At 43.8% G+C, this 27,460-nt stretch overlaps 1 protein-coding gene across 1 annotated transcript; it reads right to left on the bottom strand.

Moving 5' to 3' along the window:
• Window positions 1-1,540: 1,540 nt before the first annotated feature.
• On the bottom strand, window positions 1,541-27,148 carry ENY2 (ENY2 transcription and export complex 2 subunit). The gene is made up of 5 exons (XM_086966121.1): window positions 26,912-27,148; window positions 9,209-9,309; window positions 8,970-9,040; window positions 7,445-7,519; window positions 1,541-1,919 (listed from the first exon to the last, which is right to left on the bottom strand). Exons 2-5 carry the CDS (start codon window positions 9,274-9,276, stop codon window positions 1,843-1,845), a joined length of 291 nt encoding a protein of 96 aa, XP_086822247.1. The 5' UTR covers window positions 9,277-9,309; window positions 26,912-27,148; the 3' UTR covers window positions 1,541-1,842.
• Window positions 27,149-27,460: the final 312 nt, after the last annotated feature.

Genomic DNA, 27,460 nt, shown 5'->3' with positions numbered 1-27,460 from the left:
ACAAGGCCTTATCAAGTCAAATGCAATAGTAATTAAATTCTTACAAGAAGCCGCAGATACACTAGTTGTTACTAGGTGTCCCTCAAGTCAAATGTGTGGATATTCTTTTGTGAAGGTGCAGTTCCAGCAGTCGTTTTTTCACCAGTCGTCACCCAGTTACCCTTAAAAGTCGACTGCAAAAGCTTTGAAAGTCTTTTATGAAGCTGCAGTTCCACAGGTTGTTACTAGGTGCCCCATTGAAGCCAAATGCAAAAGCCTAAATATTTGTACATGAAGCCACAGTTCTGCTGATCATTACTGGGTGTCCCTAACAAGTCAGACGCAAAAGTATTGAAATCCTTACATGTGGATGTAGTTCCACCAGAGGCTACTAGGAATTCCTCACAAGTCAACTGCAAAAGCATTGAAATATTTTCATCCAGTTTCACTTGCTAATAGAGGTCAAGCATCAGTTAGAAGCACCTACTTCAAATCACCTTCACCAAGCTGAGGGGGATGTGGCTGTAGTATATAAATGTGCATAGCCACTTTTTCTATTTTAATCATTTGTGCTTGCTTGCCACATGATTAATTATTTCCCAAAACTGGTTGATAATAATGAATCAAAATTACAGATTTCAATACATTTCCGGAGTTAAAAAAAACAAAAAACTTTGTGATCACACCCTGCTACTTAAAGGAACTTTTATTCAGTGGTAAGAACAAGAAAATGTAGATAGCTTATTTTCGCTACTTATATTTTGGTAGGTGCAAGCTCGGTCTTTCAGTTCAGAGGAATGGTTAGTGCATACTGACAGTGCTGGTATATCACTCCAACAGGGTAGATATAGTTCCACAAGAGGTTACTAGAGTGCTGTCTCTGTGGCCGAAGTGTCCATCACAAACCTGTAGATAGTGTAGCTTAAGCCTAAAAATCTGCATTTACACTCTAGCAAATATAATGACTTGTGCTCGTGTTCAGTATGATAAATATACCAAAGCAATTTTACAGTGAGTAACAGATATTGTAATTTACAGTAAATGGCATGAGAGTTCTCAAAATCGTTGATGTAACCATAATATACACAGGGACTATCAATTCAATTGATACTTTTTATCATACTTTGGGAAGTGCAAGGGTCTCACAATTCAGGTTTTAGAGGGAAAATGCAGTCATTCAAAGTGAAAGCATCCAAGTGTTGGAGTGCTGTTCTTTACATTCTGCTGGGGAGGGAGGGGGTATAATTTGGCATGCCACCAGACCAATGGTGAAAATGTTGATTGGGAACCCCCGTTTATCTATTCATTTTTTGCATTATATTTTGTAGACACATGCGCCTGGCAAGACAGCTAAAGCTTCTTTAGGTCACATCTAACGAGAATTAAGTCTCTGCTGGCTTGCACGCACGAGGCCAACTAAGTTTCATATTGCGCTGGGGCACACTTATCCAATTAATTGCAGTGGTCAAATATAGGTTACACTTATTTGTTCAAGTTGCAAAATGAAATCCATCTATGAATAACAAATTACCACTAAGTAAAGGCTAAAATAAGACAGCAATTTTACGTTTGTACGTACATATTTATTGTGAGGTTTCTGTTGATATTGCATCAAGTATTCTCAAAGTACACACATCTGAAACAAAGACGAGCTCCACCCTTCATTCAGTATGAAGAAAATGGCACAAAAATACAAATGTTATTAAAATGGCACAAATATGATAATTAACAGTGTTCACTGCAATGGAATTTACATTGCAATTGATACAAAAAAAATTCAAACAAGATTTATATCCTTCGGTGAAGGGCAATTAATACGAGCACAAAAATAAAATTATGTGGTGTATAAAAGATAATCCAATATCAAAGACTAGCGTGTTGAGCCAGGAAAGTTCTTATCCTCTGTAAAAGTTCTTTTTTAACGCTGTCTGGAACAAGAGCTGAAAAGGAAGAGTACAAGAACAGAAAGTAAGTTCAGAGATCTTTTAAGTAAAAATTCCCTTTAGCTCATGCATCATGGCTTCAAGAAATAAAGGTTACTTACCACTAATCCCCACAGAGGGCATATATAAAAACTTTAAACATCTAATAGTCCCCACCAACCTGCTACATCTCAAACATTTTGATAATTAAAAATGAATTCCCGCTTTTTTTAAAAAAAAACTATCTGCCAGCTATATTGACAGCCTATCATTTATTTTCCATGTAAAAAGAAAATAATTCACAATTAAAAATGATTTTTCGAGAACCATTTTGAAAGGAAAATGAAACAAATGTGGTAAATGGAGCTAGAAAGGAAGCAACGTCTAAAGTGGATATTTCTTACTGCGCCTTTGGGGTAGCAAGCCACTCCAGAATACCAGCATGTCCTTTAATGACACTTACTTCAGAATGTTCTGAAAGTAACTTGGGATCTAGTTTTGATTTGAATTAACACCCTTATACAACTGTGGAGGAGAAGGGTCTGTAATTTAGGACATTCTTTGAAGATTCTCCTGAAGAAAACTAGGATAACAAATAAGGAATGGTTTTCTCTCCTCCATCATGCGATCTTAATTAATAGTCCAAATCACTGAAGAGTAAAGCGAGCACATTCCCAACTAGAAGAGGTGGTAACATCAGCGGGATTGTAACCACCAGAGAGGAGAAATGAATCAATTAAACACGCACCTGACCCACATAGGGGTGATATTGAATCTGACTTTAAACAATAAAGTCTAATTTTACTGCTAGCCTTCTATCTTACAAATGTGAGAGAAAGGATTATTTTTCAATTCCAAAGCTGCAGTTTGTCCCCTGCATGAATGCATCCTAGTTTTCGCAGGTAGAGTGTTCTGGCTTTTAAATGAGATTTTCTAGTGCACTATCGACTTGGCTATAGAATTTAAAAAATGATGCAAACAGTGCTTCATCATCCACTCATCAGTCACGGACATTAAACACATAAAATGGACTTGGCCAGGATGCATTAGTATGATGTTAAAACCCATATTTGCAAAGGTTTTTGTTACGCTTCGAGAAAGCTAATATTCTTGCTTCCCTCATGGTAAGTGCTTTTTAGACCAGGCATCCTTGGCGTGGATTCCCCAGACTTTTTGCCTCTGCCTACTATATTTTTTGTTGTGTGCTGTACTTTGTCTTCCTGGTGTAGGTGCTCTGGGCACTTTATCACTGCTGATCAGTGCCAACGTGAAGTTTTCCCTGTGTTAATTGCAATTCTGATTTGTTCTTCATTATTGGCATATTTGATTTACTGCAAGTCCCTAATAAACTGCACTATGTGTGCCCAAGGCCTGTAAATCAAATGCTAATAGTGGCCCTGCAGCACTTATTGTGCCACCCCCCTGAGTAGCTCTGTAAACTCGTCCCAGCCCTGCCATTGCAGTGTTTGTGAGTGCAGTTTTAAACAGCCATGTTGACCTGCGAAGTGCCCCTCGTCAGGCCCCAACCTTCCCTTTCTATACATGCAAGGCACCCCTAACGTGGTACCCCCAGGGGCACGGAACATTGTATGTGAAAAGTAGGAGTATGCTGGTGTGTTTTACATCTCCTGATAGTGATATACTGCTAATTACATTTTTCACTATTGTAAGGACTAGCTCTCCCATAAGCTAACATTGGAGCTGCCTTGTAACATTTTACAAGTGTAACTTTCAATTGGGAGATTTGGAGTTTAGGCTCTCTGAACTCATAATTTAATAATATACCTTTTAGTAAACGTGTTTTTTAAACTATGTGTTTGAAAATTCAGATTTCACATCTGGCTTCCCATAACATTACCACAATGCCTCGAACACAGAGTACAAGGACTTTTGTGCACGATGTACAAATGTCATCCTATCTTCATCCACAGGGTGACAGGGTTATCTGCGTATCCATAACATTGCTAATCTATATGAACACGGCAAGGATGCTTTTAAATCAAATATTAAGCAACCCAGGTGATGGGCAGGGGAGACACTTCAGCTGACACCGATGGTCCCTGCATGCTGAAACTTCAAGATGCAGCGGTCTGACATTTCCGTGAGGGGTGTCCAGTTTGTGACCAGGAAGGGGTCCTACACTATCTCCCGCCAGGTAATGGGGTTGGATCGTCCCTAGGGGGAATTTTGGGCTTTTTGGCTCTACACCTACCACAATCAAGGTACACAAAGAGTAGAGTTGCATAGTAGGAGTACATATGATTACGTTATATGCCTGCGTATATAAACTGTCTTAGCACCATGGTAGGACTGTAGCTACTATTCACTCGTTTGGTGCTTGTAATCTCTTACTCCTGCTTCTGTCTACTGATTATCGCAACACATGTATTTTATACAAGAATAACGTTGGTTCAATACATATATTGAAAACTTCCCACTGTGTATTCTCTGTATATTTCTCAGAGAGCAAAGAGCATGATTGACTGAGCGAAAGGTTCTGGACTGTTACCACGATCCCGGAGGGGTCAGGGTTGTCATGTTCAGTAGTTGCCAGAAACCACATGTTCCCTGTTTGGTTTAGGGGTTGCACGTGTTGGCACAGTGAGCTAGCTGGCCTCTAGGACAAAATACGCAGCACAACACCATCGCAGAGTCGATAACTGATGCAGGTGACCGCCTGATGATGCACCATCGTAAGTAACCGACGCACCGCATTACCTCCCCTGCAGCAGTAAAAAACTGACACCTAACCTCCCCTGTGGCAGTAAGGAACCAACACCTCACCTTCCTGGCATAGCAATAAGGAACTGACGCCTCATCTCCCCTGAGGCAGTAAACTACCGAATACTTGCCTCCCTTGTGGCAGTAAGGAACCAACGCTGCCCAGCTCAGGTACTGCCTCACCTCCCCGATGCAGTGGGATCATCACAAAAGGTACTGTTTCTCTAGGGACCCATGTGACTCCGTGGCCAGCCTGCGCACCTCTCCGTTGGCGCAGTACTTTGGATTTGTACCTGTCGCGATGTCCAGATAGCCCCAGCTGGAGCTATTGTCTTCTGAGAGCTTTATTTTGACAGGAAACCCTTTACAAGTGATATTTTGCATTATGCATGTTGGATTTTTGTTGTTGTTAAGGTCTTGTTTGCTTTAGATAAAGATACTCTATCTTTCTAAACTGGTGGGGTGTCCATTTGTGGCGTTTTACCAGCACTACTGTTGGTTAAATACAGATGCTTTACACATTGCCTTTATAGGTTAGCCTGACTGCTTTGTGCCAATCTACTAGAGGGTGAGCACAGGCAAACTTAGGGGTGCACTTTACTCATCCTGACTAGAAGGAAGGGTCCCTACTTGGAAAGGGTGTATACCAATGCCAACAAGAGAACCCCATTTTTAACAGTGCTAGAATGTTACACTTCAACACCTCTTCTAATTCATGGAGTACTTTTGGTATATTGTACTTGCAGCAAAACTGTAACCTACTGATAAAATGCTATACTCTCGACCGTAGGATAACTCTTCCCCTGTCTCCATTCCCTCTCTTGCCTTACAAGTTTAGTTTTTTCAACTTTCGGGCAAATTCATTCGAATTATTTTCAGGTATGTTTCCACGTTATCAATGCGCACTTCGCTTTTCTCGTAGAACCACAAGAACTTTGCAAAGCTTCTGGAATAACAGTATTCTAACATTGGAATATCAGTGTCAGTACGTGGGCCATCTGTTTCAATTAGCTAAGACAGAACTTTCCCCAGTTTACCATAATAAGCAACCCCAGGTGACATAATGTAAGAAACAATCTGAAGATAAATTCTTACATGAAAACTGTCCATTTGAAATACAATCTTTCAGTGTGGGCTACTCTCATTGGTCTCTTCCAAACTAAATACTACTCATTTTAATGTCTTCCCTAACTTCTCTTGGCCACCCAAGAGATATTTTAAGATACCACAGTGATAAGCTGGACACCTATTGCCATGGGTAGATAGATGACGCTGGCATTTCATTGAATATCAAATTAATTTTGCATCATCATGAAGACATGAAAACCACAATGGCCAACAGACCGTATATCTAGATGAAGTCCATAAGGTAGAATGAAAGCTACCTCAAAACTGGGATGAGAAGGGGTATTGATGTGTCATACAACAAAATAAACCTCTATTTTGGGGACATGGTGTCAGGAAAGAGTCATGAATGTACGTGCAAAGAGAGCACAGATTACTTACTGTTTCGAACTTTAAGACATGTACCAAGTCATAAATGACAATCAGTTTGTCAATTGCAGCAGCCGATTTAGATGATGACTTATGGGATACCGGAGGGGCAGTTTAAAGAGTTAATCTCATATGCAGCTGAACCGCAGCTGGCACGGCTTGCCATGTATGAAACCACAATCAGAAGAACACAAGGAAGCCAATACTGGGACTCTATATAACATAAAAATCTACCAATATGCCACGCTCACCAACAAGCTACTCGTCTTGTCTAGGATAATAGAGGAGCGTGTAAAGTTCAGGAATCCACGTCTGTGTACTCTGAGCACTTCCGAATTAAGGCTGTATCCTGTCCTGCTAGATCTAGTCCATTCCACATCTATGGCACCAAGTGATCAATGACAGAAACACCAATGAAGTTACATAGCAAACTATTCCTTCTGTTTCTAATAATGTCCATTTCAAAGTGCCAGAGTGAGACAAGTACAGCATGGTGAGTAAATGTTGAGGTCCTATTTCACATTACTGGTAGTCCCTAGAAGACTGCACCTAATGACAAGAACTAGGTGAGCTGGTTACTTTTCTTGGTGTATTGTTAACTTTGTTTTCATATAAATTGTTTTGCACATGTACTGCATTACTGTAAAAGGCATATTTCATTCAGTAGTACCTTCAACATATATTTCAATCATAGTAAGTTCTTCCTTTCAAACAACAAACAAAACAGTCTTTGGCTCAGCATATTACCTTGAGCACCTTAGCAAAATTCAAGTCCGAGAAAAAAAGTCATGCAGAGATTATTCACAATTGCATCCATGTTCTGCCTTGTGGAACTCACAATGCCTTTTGTTTCAGCTTTGTACAACAATTGGCCTATGGTTGTTTCTGAGGGGTGGTCTGGAATCAAGGACCCATTTACTCTTACTACTATAAAACTTTCTGATGAGTGCATTCAACAGAAGTATCTTTATTAATTTCTAAAAAATGGGCGCTATGGGGTAGTATGTTTGAATATCGGCCGCAAAAATATTGACTATTATAATCGACTACCACAATACAATAAAGGTAAGTATTGTTTTACTTTTCTAAAAAGCGTATCTCAGTACACTGAAAACATATATTGATTTTCTGAGCACAATATTTCAGCATGACAATATTTAAAGCTCAACAGCCTGGCAGTATACCTTCTTTGGCCTGGTTTTGTTAGGTTAAACTTCAATAGTATTGCTTATGCGCATAAAATGTAAAAACCATGAAAATAATAAGGCCAGATTTTTTGATTTTTCTAATCAAAACAATCAAACACCACAGAGAACAACATTTCTCACCTCTGCCTTTTGGAGTGATTTCTGCAACTAAATCATCAACAGTAACTTTTTCTAATCCCTTTTCTTTGATCACATCTACAACGAAAAATACATACATCATTAACATAAGAACCACATAACTGGACAACTCACCAAAGGATGCTTTAATGTACTATACAAAGATCACCAAAGCTCAGTAAGCTAACAGTGTATATTTTTTTCGAGTATTGTAAAAATAGTAAGGGAGCCATATTATCAAGTTGATTAATTGTTTGCCGTTGAATCGTGAATACCCATTGTTTCTTCACTAGTTTATTACATTCCAGGGTCATTTGTTCAGTATACAAATGGCCTTATTTTGTGTCGAACAGCATCCCACCAGGAAAGCATAGGATATGGCTCCCACTACAGGTATATAGCTACCTGCCAAATTTAGAGCTCTCGGTTTGCCTGATGTAAATCTCTGTGCCTTTAGAGGAGCCAACGCCATTGGCCTTCCTCTGAAGGCACAAAGTGGCCACACTGCAATTCATTTATTTATTTTAAAAAAACTCCACTTGGCAAAATCAAACACAAAAGAAAACCTTCAAACTTGTATTTATCTGAAAAAAGACATAAAAACAAGAGTGAAATAAAAACATAATAAGGAGGTACTCTACATAATGACCTGACAAAGATCTGATTAGCCCGGCTAAAACCTGGTCTACATGCACTAGTCTGCTTTAACTCAAATGGATCTGCACATAGTACCCACGGCTGACTATAGAGGGAAGCTGCTCCTTCATAACAGCATACATGACTTAACATACCCACATACCCAATACAAATATTACATATTTCAGGTTGGTCCTGATCTCTTAGAAGCAGAAAGAATCTAGTGATCCACACACCTTACTTGAAAAACAGAGTATGATTTGGAGATCCTTTTTAGGCCAGGCAACTAAAACCTAGACAGACCTCTTTAACGACATCATAAATACATCCATTGTGACTAGTTTTTAGCTATGCCTTTTTGTTCCAGAGAGTCAGTATACTGATCTTACATATAACTGCTACAAATAAGAAAAAGACCAAGGGTTGATTGAAGAGGCCTGACTGTAAGCCCCTGAATGTTTATTTTACATGGCATATTTCAGTACTAACTAGGTTAGTAATGTTGTGAGGGATTTGATCTGCTCCTGTGTTACCAGTAAGCTGTTGAGCTTTGTGTGCAACAAATGGTTATTTAAACTGAACTCTCCTAAATTTCAATTTCTCATTTTTTTCCTTTTCAATTTATGCCCAAAAGCACCAAAAAGACAATCCTCGATTTTTCAATAGTAAAATGCTAAACTTAGTTAAGCACTTAGGTAGTTTGTAAACATGACAGTCTATTGGGATCCTTTAGGCGGCAACGCTGATAGCAATAGCAATTAATTAAAGCAACATCTTAAAATAATTTTACACGGAACCTCTATCCCTTATAGATTTATAATCCGGTTTATGCTGATGAGGACTAATAAAGTAGTCTGAGAAAAAGGGGTGGGGTGACAAGGTGAAAATGTACCTTTGCAGTGTGCCTTTAATTGGTCTTTCCAGCCGCACTCTATTAACTTGGCTCGCAGCAACTCTTTAAGCCTGTAAAATCAGAGAGATATTTACGACCTCAATTTTAAGCACTTTAAATACAGTTTTAAAAGAATGCTAAGTTAGCATGCTCCTCAAACTGCAACACTTTTACCCTCCAGACAATACCGCTCGAGAATGAATGGAGACACTTCAGTCCCATTCATTTTGAATAATTACCTTTCTCGTTCCCCGGTCTCTATAAGCTTCTGATTAATAGCTGCTCTCATTTGCGCATCTTTATTCATTTTGAAGACCAGGATCTAGGAATACTTGGAGACCTATGAAAATGCATAAAGAAATCGTAAGAGTTCGGATCAACTGGAACGGACATATATGGAAAATGTAAAGCATTCGTGTACAATAGGACTATTCAACATATAGTTGTGCGATATCAGTGGGGGTGTGGACCAAACTGCCCACCCAAGTGGGAATAGAAACCTTTGTATAGCACCGCAATGACGAGGATCTGCACGAATGTGGCTAAGACTGAAACCAGGCAGTTCACGCCCAGAAAGGTTTATTGTAGTTACCTGTGCAAGGTAAAATAAGTACACAAAACTCCTCGCCAGGCCCTAGATGTGCTCTCGCCCAGCCCCCCAGATACACCGAGCATCTACAGTGACTCATGCAATAATCGTGAAAGGACGCAGATGCACCACATCACAAAAAACACGCAAAGACCAGAACAACAGACAACACTAATTAGCGCCACTAAACAAAGCACCCGAAGCTGTCAACCACACGACTCGAAAGTCCCCGCACTACACTACAAAAAGAGAGGGTCATACATATACAGACATGTATAAATACATACCTAAACATTTCCTTATATAAATGTTTGCAAACATGTATATGTATATATTAGTATGAAGCTAAGCACACTATGGCTCCTCACCGACAGCAACACCCAGTCAAAACCAAAACAGCACAACAGCCAATTACGTGATACACAACTTATGTTTTAAAATGTTTCAACTGTGCACCTTGTATAGACTGAAAGCAACCTCTCCCGGGATCCTGCAGACTAAGTTACACCCAAGAACACCAATCAAGAACTAGTTAACAAGGTAAGCAGGACCAGGGCCCAATACCTTCAAAAGTTTGCAAAAGAAATCAAAAAAAGAAAACACACAGGAAACATCACCCTCTTCAGTATGCAGAATCAAGGCAATACTTATGGGTGTGCAACGCATTCATTTATATTTATAAGGAAAACGTGCGACAATACATACAACTGGAAAAATAAAACCTTTATAATCTGCCTGCATACAGAACAGCAAGATGACGGAGTCCATGAGCGAAGCTAACATCACAATAATCCCCAAGGAGGGGAAAGACCCACAACACCCGCAGAACTACAGACCAATCTCGCTAATAAATGTTGACTGTAAAATCTATGCGAAGATACTGGCCAATAGACTGAACAAAGTCCTGCCAAACATCATCCACAGCTCGCAGGTGGGGTACATCAAGAACAGGCTATCGCAAGACAACACAAGGCTATTGTGCCATCTAATCAACCACACAACACAGAGCAGCGAACAGGCAGTCATGATAGCGCTAGACGCTGAGAAGGCCTTCGATAGAGTTTCGTGGCCGTTCCTAAGGAACTGCATGAGCAGATTTGGCCTGGGGGCGAAATACATATCCATGGTGATGGCCCTCTACAACGGACCGAAAGCTACAATAGTGGTGAACAGCAGTACATCCGAAACGCTTACACTAGGCAGAGGCACCAGGCAAGGATGTCCCCTCTCACTGGGCCTCTGCTGGCACTAGAACCCCTACTAGCCAGAATCAGAGACAATACTGAAATAACGGGTGTCAAAGTCAAAGAGAAGACGGTAAAACTCGCTGCATATGCGCATGATATCCTCATCACAACCACAAACCCATCTACGTCAATAGCAGCACTCATGAACACAATAGGAGAATATGCGGAAGTCTCAGGGTACAAACTCAACAAAGACAAATCGGAGTGCAAGCCGATGAACGTCCACACCACAAGAGAGGTCCTTGGGGGCTCTGGACTGGCATGGCAGACAAAGCCACTCAAATACCTAGGTCTGCTGTTTGGGAGAAACCTAACATCCACGCTACAACACAACGAAGACTCAATGCTGAAAAAAATAAAAGAAAGACTAGAGCTATGGTCTCCAAAATATATAAGCTGGTGGGGCAGGATAGAAACTATCAAGATGATGATAACGCCAGCAATCAACTACACGCTAAGCATGCTGCCACTCCCGATGACAGAAACCTTCCACAGGAAACTAGACAAACTAATCAACATCTTCATATGGAAAAACAAAAAGCCCAGAATCAGCCTACATAAACTGAGACTAAGTAAAGACCTTGGAGGTCTCAAACCTGGCGAATTTCAAAACCTACCAAACAGCCTGCCTGGCAAGGCAAGGGATCTCCTGGCTAGATGACACCCAAACCTACAAACCAGTCTGGCTAGAGGTGGAAAAAGACCTTCTGGTAGGCCTTAACCCAGTAGCTCTTCTAACAGCAAACAGACACCCCCAAAGATCCAACCCAATACTGAAACACACCAGGGAAGCTCTGATGAAAATAGACAGACACATGGTGCGGAAATTGAAAGGTACGGCCTGGGAATCGATCTGGTTCAATACAAAAGTAACTTACCAAGGAGCAACAATGCACAATGATGCATGGATAGAGAAAGGAATCACCTCCCCAAACATCTGGAAACTAAGCAAACACCGCTAACCTTTCAAAACCTGCAGCAACTACACGGACTCCCAAACCGAGAACTCTACAACTTCCTTAAAATCAAGACAGCCATAACCAAAGCAAACCTACACAGAGAAGAACCCAGCATTATCAAATACATGCAAACTCTCAACTCAGCAGGCCACCAAACTGCAAAGATATACTAGCTCCTGAGCCCTTCCACGTTGACACTGAACAAGAAAATAACTAACACATGGGAACAACTCCTAGGCAGGCAGCTAAATGAAAAAGAACGGGGCAAAATGTGGGGCTCAGCAACAACAAACAAAGTAACCCCACAATTAGCACAAACAAAATTCTGGCTCCTCCACAGGGCCTACTGGACCATCTAGGCTCCACAAGATCGGCATCATAGAGTCAGGCAACTGCTGGAACTGCCAGAAAGAAGGCGGCACTCTGGAGCACCTCATCTTCAAATACGTGAAAGTCAAGAAGTTCTGGACGCAGATCAACACATTCCTAAACGACATGCTCAAAGCAGACCTAACAATAAGCTTTGTAAGCCTAGCAACAGAACACGTGACTGCAAGCCTAAACAGCAGAGAAGAGAGAGACCTACTAGACCTGCTCCTCACTGCAGCCCTAAAAATAATCCTGACGAACTGGAAAAACACTGGCAAAGCAAATTTTAAAACATGGATTAATTGGGTCACCTTCCTCAGAGGGGCAAATAACATCACTGGGAAATTCTCAAAGGAGCATATGGGAGCCACTCGACGAGCAGCTGAATAAAGCCCAGTAACTAAAACCAACAAGCTTGGGACAACCCCCCCCCCCCCATCTTTTTTCTCTCTTCTTCTTCTTTCTCTCCCTCACTTGGGGGAAACCAAAGAGAAGCGTGTACTCACAAATGGACTGTATATAAGAGCTGCCAAATGTATATTCCACTTATATTTTTTTTCTATCAATAAAAATGTATTAAATAAAAAAAAAGAAAACCATACACAGAACATGGTAAGATTAAGCATACACGTATAAATTAAAAAACAGAAAGAAAAAAAACATTGTCCATGCTTTTTAGCATTCGAATGTAATAAACAGACTGTAAACCACCTAACAGAACTCATACTAGTCACGCGAGGACAAATCTGGTTAGTGATCAAGCTGCAACCGAGAAACTAAACAAACACGTCTGAGACACAGTACACACTAAACATAGAGGCAGCTCAATAGACCCATAACCTCCTGTTACCATGGCTGAGCTTTGCCTACACTACCCTCAACCGAACCCACATCATCTTTCTGAATTGGTAATCAAAAAGATGGCATTTTGCACATTACACTAGGGGTCGAAAATTGTGACACACATGGACTGGTTTAGTGAATTGGATGGGCTGAGGTACGTGTTGCCTGTGTTGTCCCCCTTGTCCTGTGATGTATTGGACACATCCGCCAAGACCAGGACATCAAAAGGGAAGGCATCGAAGCTGCAGCAGAGGTAGGCGCTGAACGTCCACAATGCTGGGTATTCATGCCTCACATTCTGCAAGATGGACAGGCTTACATGTAGGGCTATTAGATTTGCAGGAAGCAGGCATCTAATACTCGAACTATTGTGACACTATTGCACAATTGGTCAATAAATTCTAGTTGAATCTGTTTTGACAGTGTGGGAGGCAGACTGCAAAATCTCAGCAAAGCTCTAGCCTTGTGATTTCATTGGTGCAACGTCTAGAGCACAATCGCCGCTGTTCCACCAAGCACAAGTCTTGCTGTCTTAGTCAATGCTTGGGAGTCATTCCAGAAGCTTGCTAGCCCTCCGCTTCATCTATCACCAGGCATGTATATATATATATATCCTTTCCTCAAGCACTGGATCTTGTATGGCTAGGTATTACATGAAAAAACATACGAGGAGCACAATGGCATTTACTTCAGATGCATGGATGCATACTTTACGCCAGCTATGCTCCGCCGACCTCTCACTCTCCACCGCCCCGCGCATCCAAACAACCACCGGTGGGAGATCCTTCTCCCACCTCGCCGCCAAGACATGGAACACCCTCCCACTGAGCCTACAACAGACCCAAGACCTGCTGACCTTCAGGAGGATACTCAAGACCTGGCTGATCAGTAGCGCCCCCACCCCAGCGCCTTGAGACCCTTGCAGGTATGTAGTGCGCTTTACAAATGATTGATTGATTGACCCAGTTTATAATACACACTCGCAAACTATCATTTCATATTTATTTACCTCAAAATACAATACTTGCTCTACATGCAAGCCCTCGCTGCACTTACACCCACACATACAACACATTGTTTTAGAAAATTCTGCAAAGTAGGGCACGATGTAAGAAAGATAATGGTGAATGTTTTTCAGCTCTTCTATGCTAGTGTATATGCTACAACACGAACGCAAATCTATAACAAGCGAGGGTGGATCTTTGCCTTTCTTCAGAAGCTTGACATGACGCAATTTTTGCTTGAACCTGCTTGCCATTGAATGTTCCCCAACAGAGGTGTCCTGTTCTCAGTTCATGTACAGCAGTTATGTCTACCTGCATCCAGAGTTGGACATCATAACACGGATAAAACCCTGCCTCGAAAGCTACTTTCTTACACTTATTAGAGAGTAAATAGATTTGAGATTACACATGCTTACCCACAAGCTCTTAGTCTTAGAAACAATCAGAAGCTGTATACACCTCTATATGAACATTAAAGTTGTGGATCTTATTTAACTTCAAACCTCCTCCCCACATGCATGATGAGAACAGGGCACATGGCCTGCAGTCACAGTTTGGGAAAGGAAAACGTGTTGTGGGCTAGGCCTAGTGCTGCACATCAAGACCGACAAAAGGACGGAGTGCCTTCCGGCAAAATTCAAGTATCAACAAGAAAAAATGTGTCATCTTTATATAACTACGAGTTTCAAAACAATAAGGAAATAGTACATTCTGTTCATTGCCCAGACCTTTTTTTTAGGTCTCGGCTCTAGACCGCACATGCGCTGTCTCGAAGAGACATGCTATATACACTTTGTGGGCTTCAGTCAGCCCATAGTCTTAGGTCATCAGGAATCTCCTTTTCGGTCAGGGGGAGCCACCTAAATTCTACATTTACGTGCATTAAAGGGGAGCGAGAGGTAGGGACCAATGGGCTTTTTACCTGGGTTGTCTACACCCACTATTAGACCACCATCCTGTGGGAGGGGGCATAGCCCTAGCCTTGATTGGATAAATCCCACCATCTTCATGATGGTGGACAAGGATATACGTGCTTCAGTCCACCTTCAACACCTTAGGGTGGATTTGGCAAAGGAGGCACACCTGTTCTAACTTAGGTTTTCCTGCTGGTTCTCACACCAAAACTGGGGGTTTGCACGAGGGGCTGCCATCTGCTGCTTGTAGCAAAGGCTGGGGTCGCATTACAACAGCGGAAAGGCTTTTGAAGCTTCCCTCTCGAGCACTGTGCTCATCCTGGGGGAGGAGGTATGAAAACTCCACCCAGTATGGGCTTTTGTTCCTGGTATCAGCGAGCAGGATCTCTCGACCCAGGGGTTCAGAAACATGTCTGGTGGTGGCAGGTTGCCTAAAGCCAGTCAGAGACCGTACCAGGGTTGGTATATTTTCAGGGAGCACCTATGAGTACATGTTTCAATAAAACCAACTCTGGCTTTAGTGTCGGTTTATTGAAGCCATCATAGTGCTAGGGGACTTGAGCTGTCGAGTTCCCAACCTCACAGGAAGAACTATAAGAATCCGCAGCTCCAGACTCCCTCAAGGGTCATCCCTCAGCACCACCCTATTCAACACCTACATGATCCCCCGACTCAACATCGTCCGAACTCATGGACTGAACATCATTTTCTACGCCAACAACACCGAGCTCCTCCTCTTGCTATCAGAAGAGCCCTCCAACATGAGGGCCAACTTCCACAGGTTTATGACTAGCTTTGCCTACTGGATGAAAGACAACTGCCTGAAACTCAACAGACAAAATGGAAGAACTAATCTTCAGGAACAACCCCTACCCGTGGAACGACTCCTGGTGGACTTCTGAAATAGGACACACCCACGCAGACAATGCCAAAGTATCAGCATCATATTGGTCGGCACACTTGCCATGAAAAACTAAATCAACGCAGTCTCCACCTGCTTCCTCGCATGCTCTACAAGATTTTCAAATGTCTCCCGGTCAACACCAGACAAACAGTTACCAAAGCCCTAGTGACCAGCAGGCTGGAATACAGCAATGCACTCTACACAGAAAACACCTTGTACCTCTTGATGACTATCGATCATACAGAATTCTGCGGCCAGATTCATCCTTGACCTCCCCAAGCTGACCCACATCACCTCAGGAAACTCCACTGGCTCCTTATTCAGAAGAGATGTCACTTCAAGATACTGATCCACACATACAAGGCCCTTCACAATCAAGGACGAGCTTACATCAAGCACCCTCTGAACTTCCATCATCCCACCAGAAACCTGCTCAGTCTCCCTTCACCTTGCTCACGCCCCTAGCATATGTCGAAGCTACAGCAGGAGTTGTTCCTTCTCCTACCCTGCGGCCACATCCTCGAATGACCTTTCTCTACACCCTCTCTACCGGAATTCAGTAAATGACTCAAGACCGGGCTGCTCAACTGAGCCCCCTGTTTTGTTTTGCATTCTGTTCCTGGGGAGTTGAGCAGCACATCAATGGAATGCAGGGCTGAATGTTGTGGGTAGAAGGTTGCATTTGTTCTAGAGTAAAAAGTTGCTGAACGGAGAGACTTTTGTGGTTGGAGGTGATCGTTGGTTGCTGCTGTGAACACGTAATAAACTTACATTTACTCAACAAGCCTGATGCTTCGTTATCAAACAGATCAGCGACAACAGGGAGCTGGAGAAACCGCTAGGTCTTTGAGGTGACCAGCTTTGGTGTCGCCGATTTTACCAATGGACAGCACGGATCATAAAAGGCTTTTCCAGGTATCTGTGCAATTCAGTGCGGGTGAGGAATTGTTTGGTGCAGAGCATTATGAGAGTTGACGGCATCCCCAGAGGTTGTTTTTTGGTGCTGCGTACCCTTTGATCTTGCGTCCGCTCCTTGTTCTGGGTGCCGCACACATTTTTTATCTCACGCTTCCATTCCTAACTTGTCCCCCATACAACTGTCTTAGCGCGCACAGAAGCAGGACTAGACGCACATGGTTTTCATGTTTCTTGCGCTAGTGACCATTTTAAATTGGTCCATATAAGATTTACTCTGTGATAGAAAAAAAGTTATTGGCATGTACCTAGGAGACAGATCCTTTCAGGCAGTTGTTATGGGCAAAGCAGTTTGTTTTTGGAACAGATCACAGTACACTGGTGAATGTTCTTTTTCTCCAGGTGGTAAGAGGTGTTTAACAGTTAGGCTGGCATGGTTGGCTGCAAAATTGCATTAATTTAGAATTGAAAAAGTGCCAGGAAGACTGATAGTACTCGTAGATTTTTGGTCAGGTTTACCATTATGAAGAGCCTAAAGGTGAGATAAAGGAGGATTGTAAAGTGGCTTATACTATGGAGAGGATTAATTATTGAAGCTATTCAGGGGATAAGTTAGAAGATATTTCTAAATAAATTTGGAAGTCATTCAAGAGAAGATGTTGAAATGACTTTAGTGTGTGAGTATATGAAAAATGGTTGGCCAGAGAGGAGGTTGAGTGGGGAAACTGCTATATTTTTCTATGAGAATTAAGTTGATGGATGATGTATTTGGTTTGTTTCTTGGTGCCAAAGATGTGCCACCTGTGGGTTTGAGGAAAGAGATTTGTTTAAGGGGTCATGTAGGACATATTGGAATGGCGGCTACCAATCGGCGTGTTTGTGAGTTCTACTGGTGGACAAGTATTGATGGGATGTTAGACGAAATGGTGAGAGGGTGCGAATTGTGTGATAAATCAGTAAAGTTGAATATTACTGAATCGCCTCCGATTGAGTAGGCTGCAAGTCCTTGGGAAAGTTGGGAGAGCACATTTTGGGTCCAATCTGTAAGAAAGAAGCCTTTGCCATTGTTTTGGTTTACTATTTTTCTAAGTAGCCTGAAGCAAGGATGACCCAAAAGATAACTTCTGAGGTAGGAATCGAGTTTTGGAAGATGTTTTGTGCAGAGAGGGGCTTTCTGAAGAATTGGTCTCGGATAATAGACCCCCTTACCCTTCCTTGCGCCATTCACCCTGTCCCCTATGTTCTTTAAATGCTTTTCCTGATACTTATGTAATTCTTAACTGATATAAATAGCAACATTATTGTTCCTCATGTAAAGCTCTCTGTTTCCTTTGGGTCTAGCCAGCGCTATATAATAACTCATCAATTTAAATATGTTCCCATTTAGCACTCTTTCTCTACTTCCCTCGCTCCTATCCCCTCTCCCCTGAATCTCTCACCTCGCCTGCTAGTCTGCCTAGCCCCCTGTCCTTTGTGCCCTTTGACTAAGCACTCCTTCTCCCCTTGTTGGGGAAAGATCCAATATTTATACGCTGGAGTCTCAGCAAACCCGCTGAGAGAGTCCACTGCGCCAAGGGAGCCACTCACAGCTGAGGTATGGTTTGGCACCCCTGGCAAAAGCACTCCCTCTCCCCTTTTTGGGGAAGGATCCAGTTTGTAGGCCTTGGAGTCTCAGAGACCCCTCTGAGAGAGTCCACTGCGTAAAGGGAGCCTCCCGCGATAGAGAAGGGATACCACTTCCCCTGGGTTCACAGTTTACTGGACTTTGGACGTTGCTTCGACTCGTCTACCGGTGTGTGTCCCCGTCACCCCTCCCCTCCTCTTTCCATGCTGTGTCCATCACCCTCCTCTTCTCTTTCCCGCTTCATTACCCCTCCCCTGAATCTTTCCCCTTGCCTGCTTTTCCCCTTACTTATTTGTGCTTATTGTTTTATCTCGACCTTACAAGTAACTATGTTGCCATGCTCTAATAACTGTGTAACCTTTGTAACGATGGAACCTGCACCTCTGCGCTCTGATACCTCCGGGTCTAGCCAGCGCTATATAAAACCTTTAAAATAAATAAATAAATAAATAAAAACATAAGAGAACTGCCTGCCAATTATTATCCTCAATTAAATGGTCAAACGGAACAATCTAATTGCGCTGTTAGAGTCCATACAATTGGCATGTAAAAGTGGTTTGCCTTGGAGAAAAGCTTTGCAGGCACTTTGTTATTGTATTGCACAATGCCTAATTTTGCTACTGGTTATTTGCCTCTTGAATTGCTCCCGGCAGGAAACCAGGAACGAAGTTGGATCTGTGGTGGTTGAAGGACTGCAGAGGTGAATCTGATTTGAGCATTGACTATAAGAATATAAAGGAACAAGTCAAAGCTTTTAAAAAAAATGAGGAGAGATATGGATTAAAGTAAAGGAAAGTCTTCGATTTTTAGGTCTCGGCTAGAAACGCGTGAAGCGCGTTCTCGCCAGAGAACTATAGCGGCCAGCTCAGCCGACAACGATTGGAATGTGGCTACAAGACCTGGCCATGCGCGCTGCATGCTCTATGGCAGCGTCGGATTTCGACCCGCGCATTCGGATTGGGTCGCGCGCGTGAGCTTGTAACGTAGACAGCTCACACGCGCGACTCAAGGCGCGCGTCGGAATCCGACGCGGCCATGCTTCTGAAGGCTGCGCGCCTTGTAGGTTTCGGTTTCTCCCCCATCCTGCCCGCAGCAAACCCCATCCTGCCCTGCAGCACACTGTTGCCATCCTCAGTGCGCAGATGCCTCAGCACATGCACCTCTGACCCGGCCTGCAGATCCCAGGGTTGCCCACAATGGTATTTCAATAAAATCGTTCAGTCAGCTTTTGGGCATTGGAAACGAGCTCGAGCCGCCCACCAATAATGGTATATTGTACGAACGTCTTGCCCTCGCTGCATAATTTGCACACAAGACAGCGTGTGATTTCTCGCACTGTGGAACTGTTTCTTAAACGTATTGCTCTTCTTTTTATATATTCTGGTTTATTGTTGCACTGGTTTAAATTAACTGCGGAAACAAATAAAACGTACTTACTCACTCTCTGCTATGATGCAGGTTAAAAAAAAGCTCAGCTGTTCGCGCTCGTCGGACAATCACTGGCTGGGAGGGAGGCTGACAAGGCGGCGCGAGGCTTGAATTAAGTGTGACCCCTCCTATAGTGGCCGAGTGCATTTGGCAGCCGTGGTGTTAGCATAATTACCCGGATTAGGCTCCGACGTTGGATAATAAAGTGCTTGTTTTTTTTGCTCTGTTAATTAGCAGCTGCAGTAGTTCTTCTCTCATTTTGTCCCTGGCGGCTTTTTGTGTCGAGGGTGTCGCACCTTCGTCACACTGCAGACGGAACGTTTCACCTCGTATATCAAACTGCCACGCATTACTGATGCATACATTAATTTCTGGAGGAAAAAAAACAATTTACATATTTCTTGCATTCTCTTAATCTCTTCCTGCAGCGCTATGACACTGCCAGCATTGACCGCATCATTGCACTTTTTTTCCTTTTTTTTCTTCTTTTAACTGTGCCAATGCCCGCCCACTCATGCTCTTCCCAGCACAGGCATCCCTGCCCGCCCCGGGCCTGCAGACAACAAACCCTTCTCCCAGGACAACAGCACTGTGTCCTCAGTGAATGCGATCTCCGGGAGGGCTGGGGGTCCGACCGGCGGGGTGCGGCCGTGGGGGGGGGGGTGCCTGACCAAAGGCGCCAAGTAGGCGCTTTAAAACCCACCAATAATTGCCCACTCATTCATTTATGCCCCGAAGCCGGATGTCTGTCCACCCCTCTGCATTTCTCCTCCATCCGACAGGGCCATCACTCAGGCCGGGTTACAGACCCACAGGAAGCCCACTCTCCCCCTCCCGCGTTAATGGTCACACATGTTATTGCTTCCAAGAAGGCCCCCCCTCGCCGCCCCCATGTCTTCACTTCTGCACTACGTACCTCACGGAGTTGTGGGCATACCTACTTCTGCCACAGGAGCTGGCAGGGCAGTAACCACTCTCCACATACACAGAATATCACCGACATGTAGATTTGCCTGGCATGCACACGGGCATGATGGCTTGCTCGAGCACCCCCGCCCTCCTCGCCCTGTTCTCTGCCTGTTGTGTGTACTGTACAGAAAGATGGGGTGCGGGTAGCGGTGGCAACGGACCACTCTCACAGTATATTTGGGGGCTCCATCCCCGTTCTCTCCTCTCCTGCTTGTAGCTAGACCCCCTTAATTTAAGCCTTCCCGGTCTGTTCGATGTTCTAAATATTTTGTCTACTTGGCTACCATCAAACACACAATCGTCATGCTAATCAGGACTAAATTGTTACTCTGGATTATTATTGTTAAATTGTATGTCTCGCCCCATCTACCCCAAACGTTTTGGTATTTATATGCCTAACCCATTATTTTATATTGTTTGTGTTCCACCCCGATGTTTTTATATTTTCTATTGTCTGCTGGGGGTTTCAGTATGGGATCATAGTGGGCAGGCCCATTCCTAGAAGGAGATGGTGAATGGTCTTTTCTTTTTGCATGTTATTTATGGTCTGGTGGACGTGGTACAGGTAGGGTTTTTTTAATGTATTTATTAGTTATCACTTTAATATGGCACAAACTTTACCCACAGGTATCTGAGTGCTTTAAGTCAGCATGCTTCTAACAAGCAAGACTAGCACTCTATATTACTGCCAACTTTGCTTAGCATAAGCAACAGCTAACCATTCACAAACAATTTTTATATAACAATTGCAAATTAAAGAAAAAAAATTAATGCAAAGCATTGTCATTTACAATGCCAGTAACTCAAACACTAATGCTGCGAGACCTATTGCATTGCAAATGCTTGTTAAAAAGTGTTACAGTGGATGGGGCGTGGCCAGGCGTGCGAAGATGGTGGACGCAGCTTGCTAGAGCTCCCACCGGCCCGACATTTATCCAAATCAATTATCCTGGCTCCCGGACCCACAAGACGGTACACTGGCCTAGACTTGTGGCAGAAGGTGTGAGGTGCCATCCGGTGTGCCAGACGGAGCTCCTGTGCCGCCTGGAGCTGAGAAAACCGCCGCAGCTCTTTGAGGCCTAGTCCCGGCGTGCGCAGCCGGGGCCTCGATTTTGGTGGTGTCCGAGACGGGCGTCCTTGGAGCGGACTTTCGGCGACTGCATCTGTGGCCACCTGGCTCGGCGCCGGAGTGGGGGTCAGAGACCTCATTACACCCTCCTGCCTCCTGAGTGGCTGTGCGAGAGGTGGGGGCGCAGAGAGGCGGCGGTGGCCTGAGCGGAGGCCTAGAGACCGGGGCCTGGATTTTCGCGCTCTCCGGCCGCGAGTGGTGGGGCCCGGGGCCGGCCCGAATAACGACCTGACCGGCCCCGCTTGCAGTCTTGGGGCGACGCTGCCGCACTGATTGTGCTCCCTGCCCGGTGGGCAACAGTAGATCCTGCTGGAGTGGTATCTGGGTCCCTGGAGGAGCTGTGGGACGGCGGCTGAGGTGTCGTGGCGCAAACTGAGTCCCCACGGGCCCAGTGGGGGTGAACATTAGGCTCAGGTGCAGATGCGGGGCACGAGCTGTGGCGTGCTGGGATTCCCCCTTCTGAGGAGCCTGGACGCGACTGACCACCTCCGGTCAGGGACTTGACTCTAGACTCTATCTTGTCCCAATATGAAGGGTGCCCAGGGCCACCCTACTATTAGGGATCACCTATGACCATAAAGCTTTCCCGGGACAAATTACAAAAGTCACGTAACAGCTCCACCTAAAAGCGTACATGAGAGTCTTTAGGCTGCCTCAATATATAAAAGGTTGCCTGATGAAACTTACATTTTGGTTGGAGGGCCAGGCATGGGCGGCTTTTCAAAATACTACTAAAGATGTATTATGACCACGCCCGACAATTTACAATCCATCCTCCAAAAAATATTTAAAATTAGGAGTAGCCCTTGGTCTATTTATCTAAATGAGTCAGCTGATACTATCCAAATAGACCTGTCCATATTGAAGAAATTATTGCTCTCATACACAGCATTTAAAACTTTTCTGAAAAAGTAGACAAAAGCACTGTCAAAAGCAAGCAGCATGGACAAACTAAAGAACACACCAATATTAGAAGCACTGGTAATTTCATGCGCTAATAATCACCCACCCTGCTTGAAACCGCAACTATGCCTTCTGTGCTCATTTGGGAAAGCCTGTCTTTAACAACTATTGGCTTTAAGGTTGATGGGCCTTCAAATTAAAGAAAACAACCAAAGCTGCCCTCCCTTCACAAGATTGTGAAGAGGAGGCTGTGTGGCTATAAAACATGTTATTAAACATTCTATTATTATTTTGCTGTTGCCCGATGCTGATCCATGCCAGGCGAAACCACTCTTCTTAAGTCACAACATAAGAACCTATAATGAGGCTAGGAATGTTGTTTTCACTACGATGGAGCCAGTTGAACTGGCTAAACTTGGTAAATACATTAGGGTGGTACATGACCTCCTTAAAGACCTCAACAACACTGTCCAAACTTAAATCTGGAAAATATAAAATCGCTCTGCAGAAAGCTTGGAGCAGCATGCAGCTTCTGCTGTTTACCATGTGCAAAATTTGCACATTTAAACTTTTTTTTAGCACTTTGCAATATTACGCACAGCATTTGAACATTAGCAAAACCATTGTTTTCCTTGACTTTCAACAACCACTACGTATACCACGACTTATGATCATGCCCAATCTTGCTGCCATTGACCTCTTTCAAGAACTTTTGCACATTATGGTTATTTCTTCTATCGCAAAGCACTTTAATATTGACTCCTACCTCCAAGTATTTTCTTTTACTTCAATTCTGCTATTATCTTTCCATGCTTTTTCATCTTTAGGTCTCGCTTAGGCATCGTGCATGCGTTGCTCTAGGAGATGACCTTTAGAAATTGGTCAGCTCTTTTCAAGCACTCATGCTTGTGCTGGCATCCACCTTGCGGGAGAGAGCAGCGGCGCGTGGCCCATCTGTTTTCAATTAGCGTGGCCGCATGTGCTGCTCCTTGCTCCCACAAGCACGAGTGCTTCAAAAGAGCTTACCCTCCCCTCCCCAACCCTACCTCACCTCTCTCTCTCGTGCAGTGTTTTCACCCGCTCCCCTGGCAACTCCCACAGATGTTTTCTTTGGAACCAAATCTCGTAGTCTACCATTCACTCATTGGCACCCAGTAACCCTTCACATCTCCTAGCTCTCTGCAGCACTACTTGTAGCACCTCCGTTCACAATTTGCGTGCCATTACTGTCATTAGCCCCTCTGTACCTCCCCTTGCATCCTCATCTTTACTTCTATTTATCCAGTTTTCTCACTTCTCCAGATGTTTGCTTTGCTTCCTTCAGTGAACACTTGTTGGCTAATCGTCTTTACTTCCCTTCTTTGCTTCCATTCCAGTCATGTTCTAGCCGTGTTTTGCACCCTATCTGATTCTCAGGCCCTCCGTGATTCCAGCTTGAAGTGGTGACGTGTTAATTCAGAACATCACTGAGTGGTTAGGAAAAATCGACAATTCTCGGACGACTGGACGGCAGCGCCGTCGTGGTCCGGATCTCCCTCTAGCCGCAGTCACCTTTCTCAGTCGTCAGCTCTCTTTTCCACAGTGTCCTATACCCACTGGCTGTCCACCAGCTCTCCTTTCATCTTATCGCTGCGCCTTGCTCTATTGACCCCCTCTGCCTCCAACCCATAAATCACATCTGAAATCCACTGCAGCTGTCGCTCCATAGCAGGGTCCTGCCGTGTAAATCGATCGGGCTGGTACAACATTGCATACTTCCCCGAAAACCCTGATAAGTTATGTACAGCGCTTTACTGACATCTAGCAATTTGGTAACATACTCTGCTTCCATAATCAGATGCATGAGAGATGTCACTACTCTCCCAGTGCCCGTTTATCTTCCTCATGTTTTACCAGATGACAATGTTTATCGCCTTTCTCTTGATTGTTCACCATACGGCACTTCTGTAGTGTTGAAGCTTCATGGCGTCTCCTCTGGTTTACGTATTCCTGGGTGGCTTGATGATTATTCGTGTACAGTCTGTCATTGTCACTAGTGTCTGACGTTTCATTTAAGAATGAGTTCACAGAGCGCTTTAATCTACTGTGCTGACCAAGTGGTCTGCGAGTGGTAGAGGTTTCCGATATTGGGCAGCTGCCAGTCCCGAGTGCTTTTATAAAGACCTGTGTAGTCAGTGGTTTGAGGCACTGTTTGCTTCAGCAATATCACTTTTGTACTCTCTGACCTAAAGTGCCCTTTCCACTGCTCCTTTCACCAACACCACACCCATTGACATAGTACGGCCTGTTAGTGCTATCAGGTCCAGGTACCAGTAATTCTCTTTGCAGTTTTTAGGTTTTGCGTGGCCTCAAAATTTAAAACTCCATTACTTGCACAGATTTGCCTTCTAGACCTACTTTTGGTATTCCAAGCAGCACCGTGGTCGGGCTTGGAGATGGTGACAGAGCCTATCTTTGATGTATGCTGGAGATACAGGGGCAAAGTATTCGTGTTCAAACATGGGCACTACTGATGAAATCATAAAAAAAACATTACAACTGCTTGTTGTGAATCAGGTCATAGCAAATTGGTATCATGTACGTGATTTGGGGACTGAAGGGAGTAAACTTTGTAGCCTGGCAAGCGGCTGGAGACAATTGATTATGCAGGAGGAAACTTTCTGAACCTTCTATTGGAAGTGGTACAATAACTGTTTACATTATTTTAACATCAATAAGGGGTGAGTTTAGAGCAAGTGAAAAGCTGTTTGGGAGGAAAAACATTTGAAACGGTATGACAAAGCATACTGGAGGGAAAACGGCCATTACAAAGCAGCTTTTACCACACATAGCCTGTACCATGTACCAGTTGCACAACACTATCTTATATATATAACTAAATCAGACTACTTGAACTAGTGTGTAGCAGTTGTATAGCTCTTCAATTCCTGTCTGCGCTACACCCAGGAAAATGTGCTGCATGGCTAAACACTTATAAGGTCCCAACGGTGAGAACTATTGGCTATGCCAATGCTTGTTTTAAAAATGGGGCTCTCTGTTTTATAGTGATTTTTTCTGCTATGATCTTAGTAACCTCTGCACTCACAGCCACCTTTAGTAACAGCCAAGCACTCCAGTGCCTGCTGCTAATCTAAAAGTCCTTTTGAGTGTATTAACCCCTCCCATGCTGGTGACGGAACAGCTCCATCGCCAGCCTCGGTCGCCCTGTGCTGGTGACGGAGCGGTTCTGTCACGGCCCAGCCGCCGCGGCGCTGATTTCGCGCCTGTGCGGCGCGTTCTATTAAGCGGGTAGGGCCGTGACGGAACCGCTCCGTCACAAGAACAGCGCGCCCGAGGCTCGTGACGGAGCGGTTCCGTCACAAGCATGGGAGCGCCGCGCGGCCCCCCTCCCCCCTAGCGCTGTGGCGGAATTGCCGCCGCAGCGAAGGGGTTAAATGTAATGTGAGTACTATTTTAAACGTTTTTCTAATAGTATTTGAACTCCTAATATGCGCTTGTGTTACTCAGATACTGATCGTTATCCATGCCTCGTTCATTGCTTCTGTTTAGAGAATTCACACTGACACTGTAACGATTTTTATTAATCATGCAATAGAAGTTATTGACTGACTAGACTGTTCTTAGAGGGGTTCAGCTGCACGTGAATTGAATGCAAGGCTGGAATGTTGTTAGTATAATTTGGAGATGTTCTAGGGATAAACTTTATTGTACGAGGAGACTTTCGTGGTTTGGTGTTGATGGTTGGTTGCTCCCGTGGACAGGTAATAAACTTAACGTTAATCAAGGAACAGGAGCCTCGTGATTAGCCACGCTATACAAGTCTGATTGATTGTTTAGGGGCGAGAGATGTGATGAATCTTTGGGTTAGGATGTGCACATTTATTATTCCAAAGCAGTTACTGGCAGAGGCCATTACTTACACCCACCTCTGCAGTTTAGACCATAATTGCCAAGTTTTTCCTGTGTCTTGACTTTTTGAGGCAGAAAAGCGTTTTAGCCAAATGGAAGTTACGTTTTGCAGCCAGTAGTTTCGCTTTTACACCGAAACGATTGGCTCAAAACTATCTCAGAAAATAAACTGCTGATTGTTAAATTAACGGGGTGTTGTACTTGGTAGCCGTTTGAGAGTTGAATGCCACACTCACCGCAATCTCAGCAAAATGCGAGAGAAACCGTCCAAGCGAGGATCCGCGCACAATAGAAACTACTTCTGGTAGCGACTGTGCTAGATACAAACACAGCGAGAGGGTGGAGGGAGGGGCATAAAGCGGACGTGACGTTCTATGACTAAAGTAGAGATCGAGTGGTTGTCTGATGTGAGGCAGCGCCACACACGCTGCTTGCGCGACACAGTCATGTTCCAGTGAAGTCCAGCCTTCATCGGGAGAGAGACACTCTAAATCTAGAATGTATCACTTCGATTTACACGCTGACTAGCGTCGTTAGTTTCCCCTGCTCAGTTACTCAATAGCAAATCAATTATAACTCAAACAATACTTAAAGCAAGACCAATTTGACGGTTCAGTACACCTTATCAATAAAACACAATTTAAATTAGCGGGTGACTATCTCTATCTTTTATGTATGCTCCATTCACTGAGGAATGGCGTGGATAAACAACGTTTTACAGTTTTAGTCCCATAGCCAATGAACAAACGACAAGACGTGCCTCCAGCCAATCCCGGAGTAAATAC

This window comes from Lissotriton vulgaris, chromosome 4_1 (assembly GCF_964263255.1).
Source record: "Lissotriton vulgaris chromosome 4_1, aLisVul1.2, whole genome shotgun sequence".
Taxonomy (NCBI): Eukaryota; Metazoa; Chordata; class Amphibia; order Caudata; family Salamandridae; genus Lissotriton; species Lissotriton vulgaris.
Note: the sequence above shows the minus strand (reverse complement) of the source record. Positions and strands in the feature narration are given on the sequence as shown.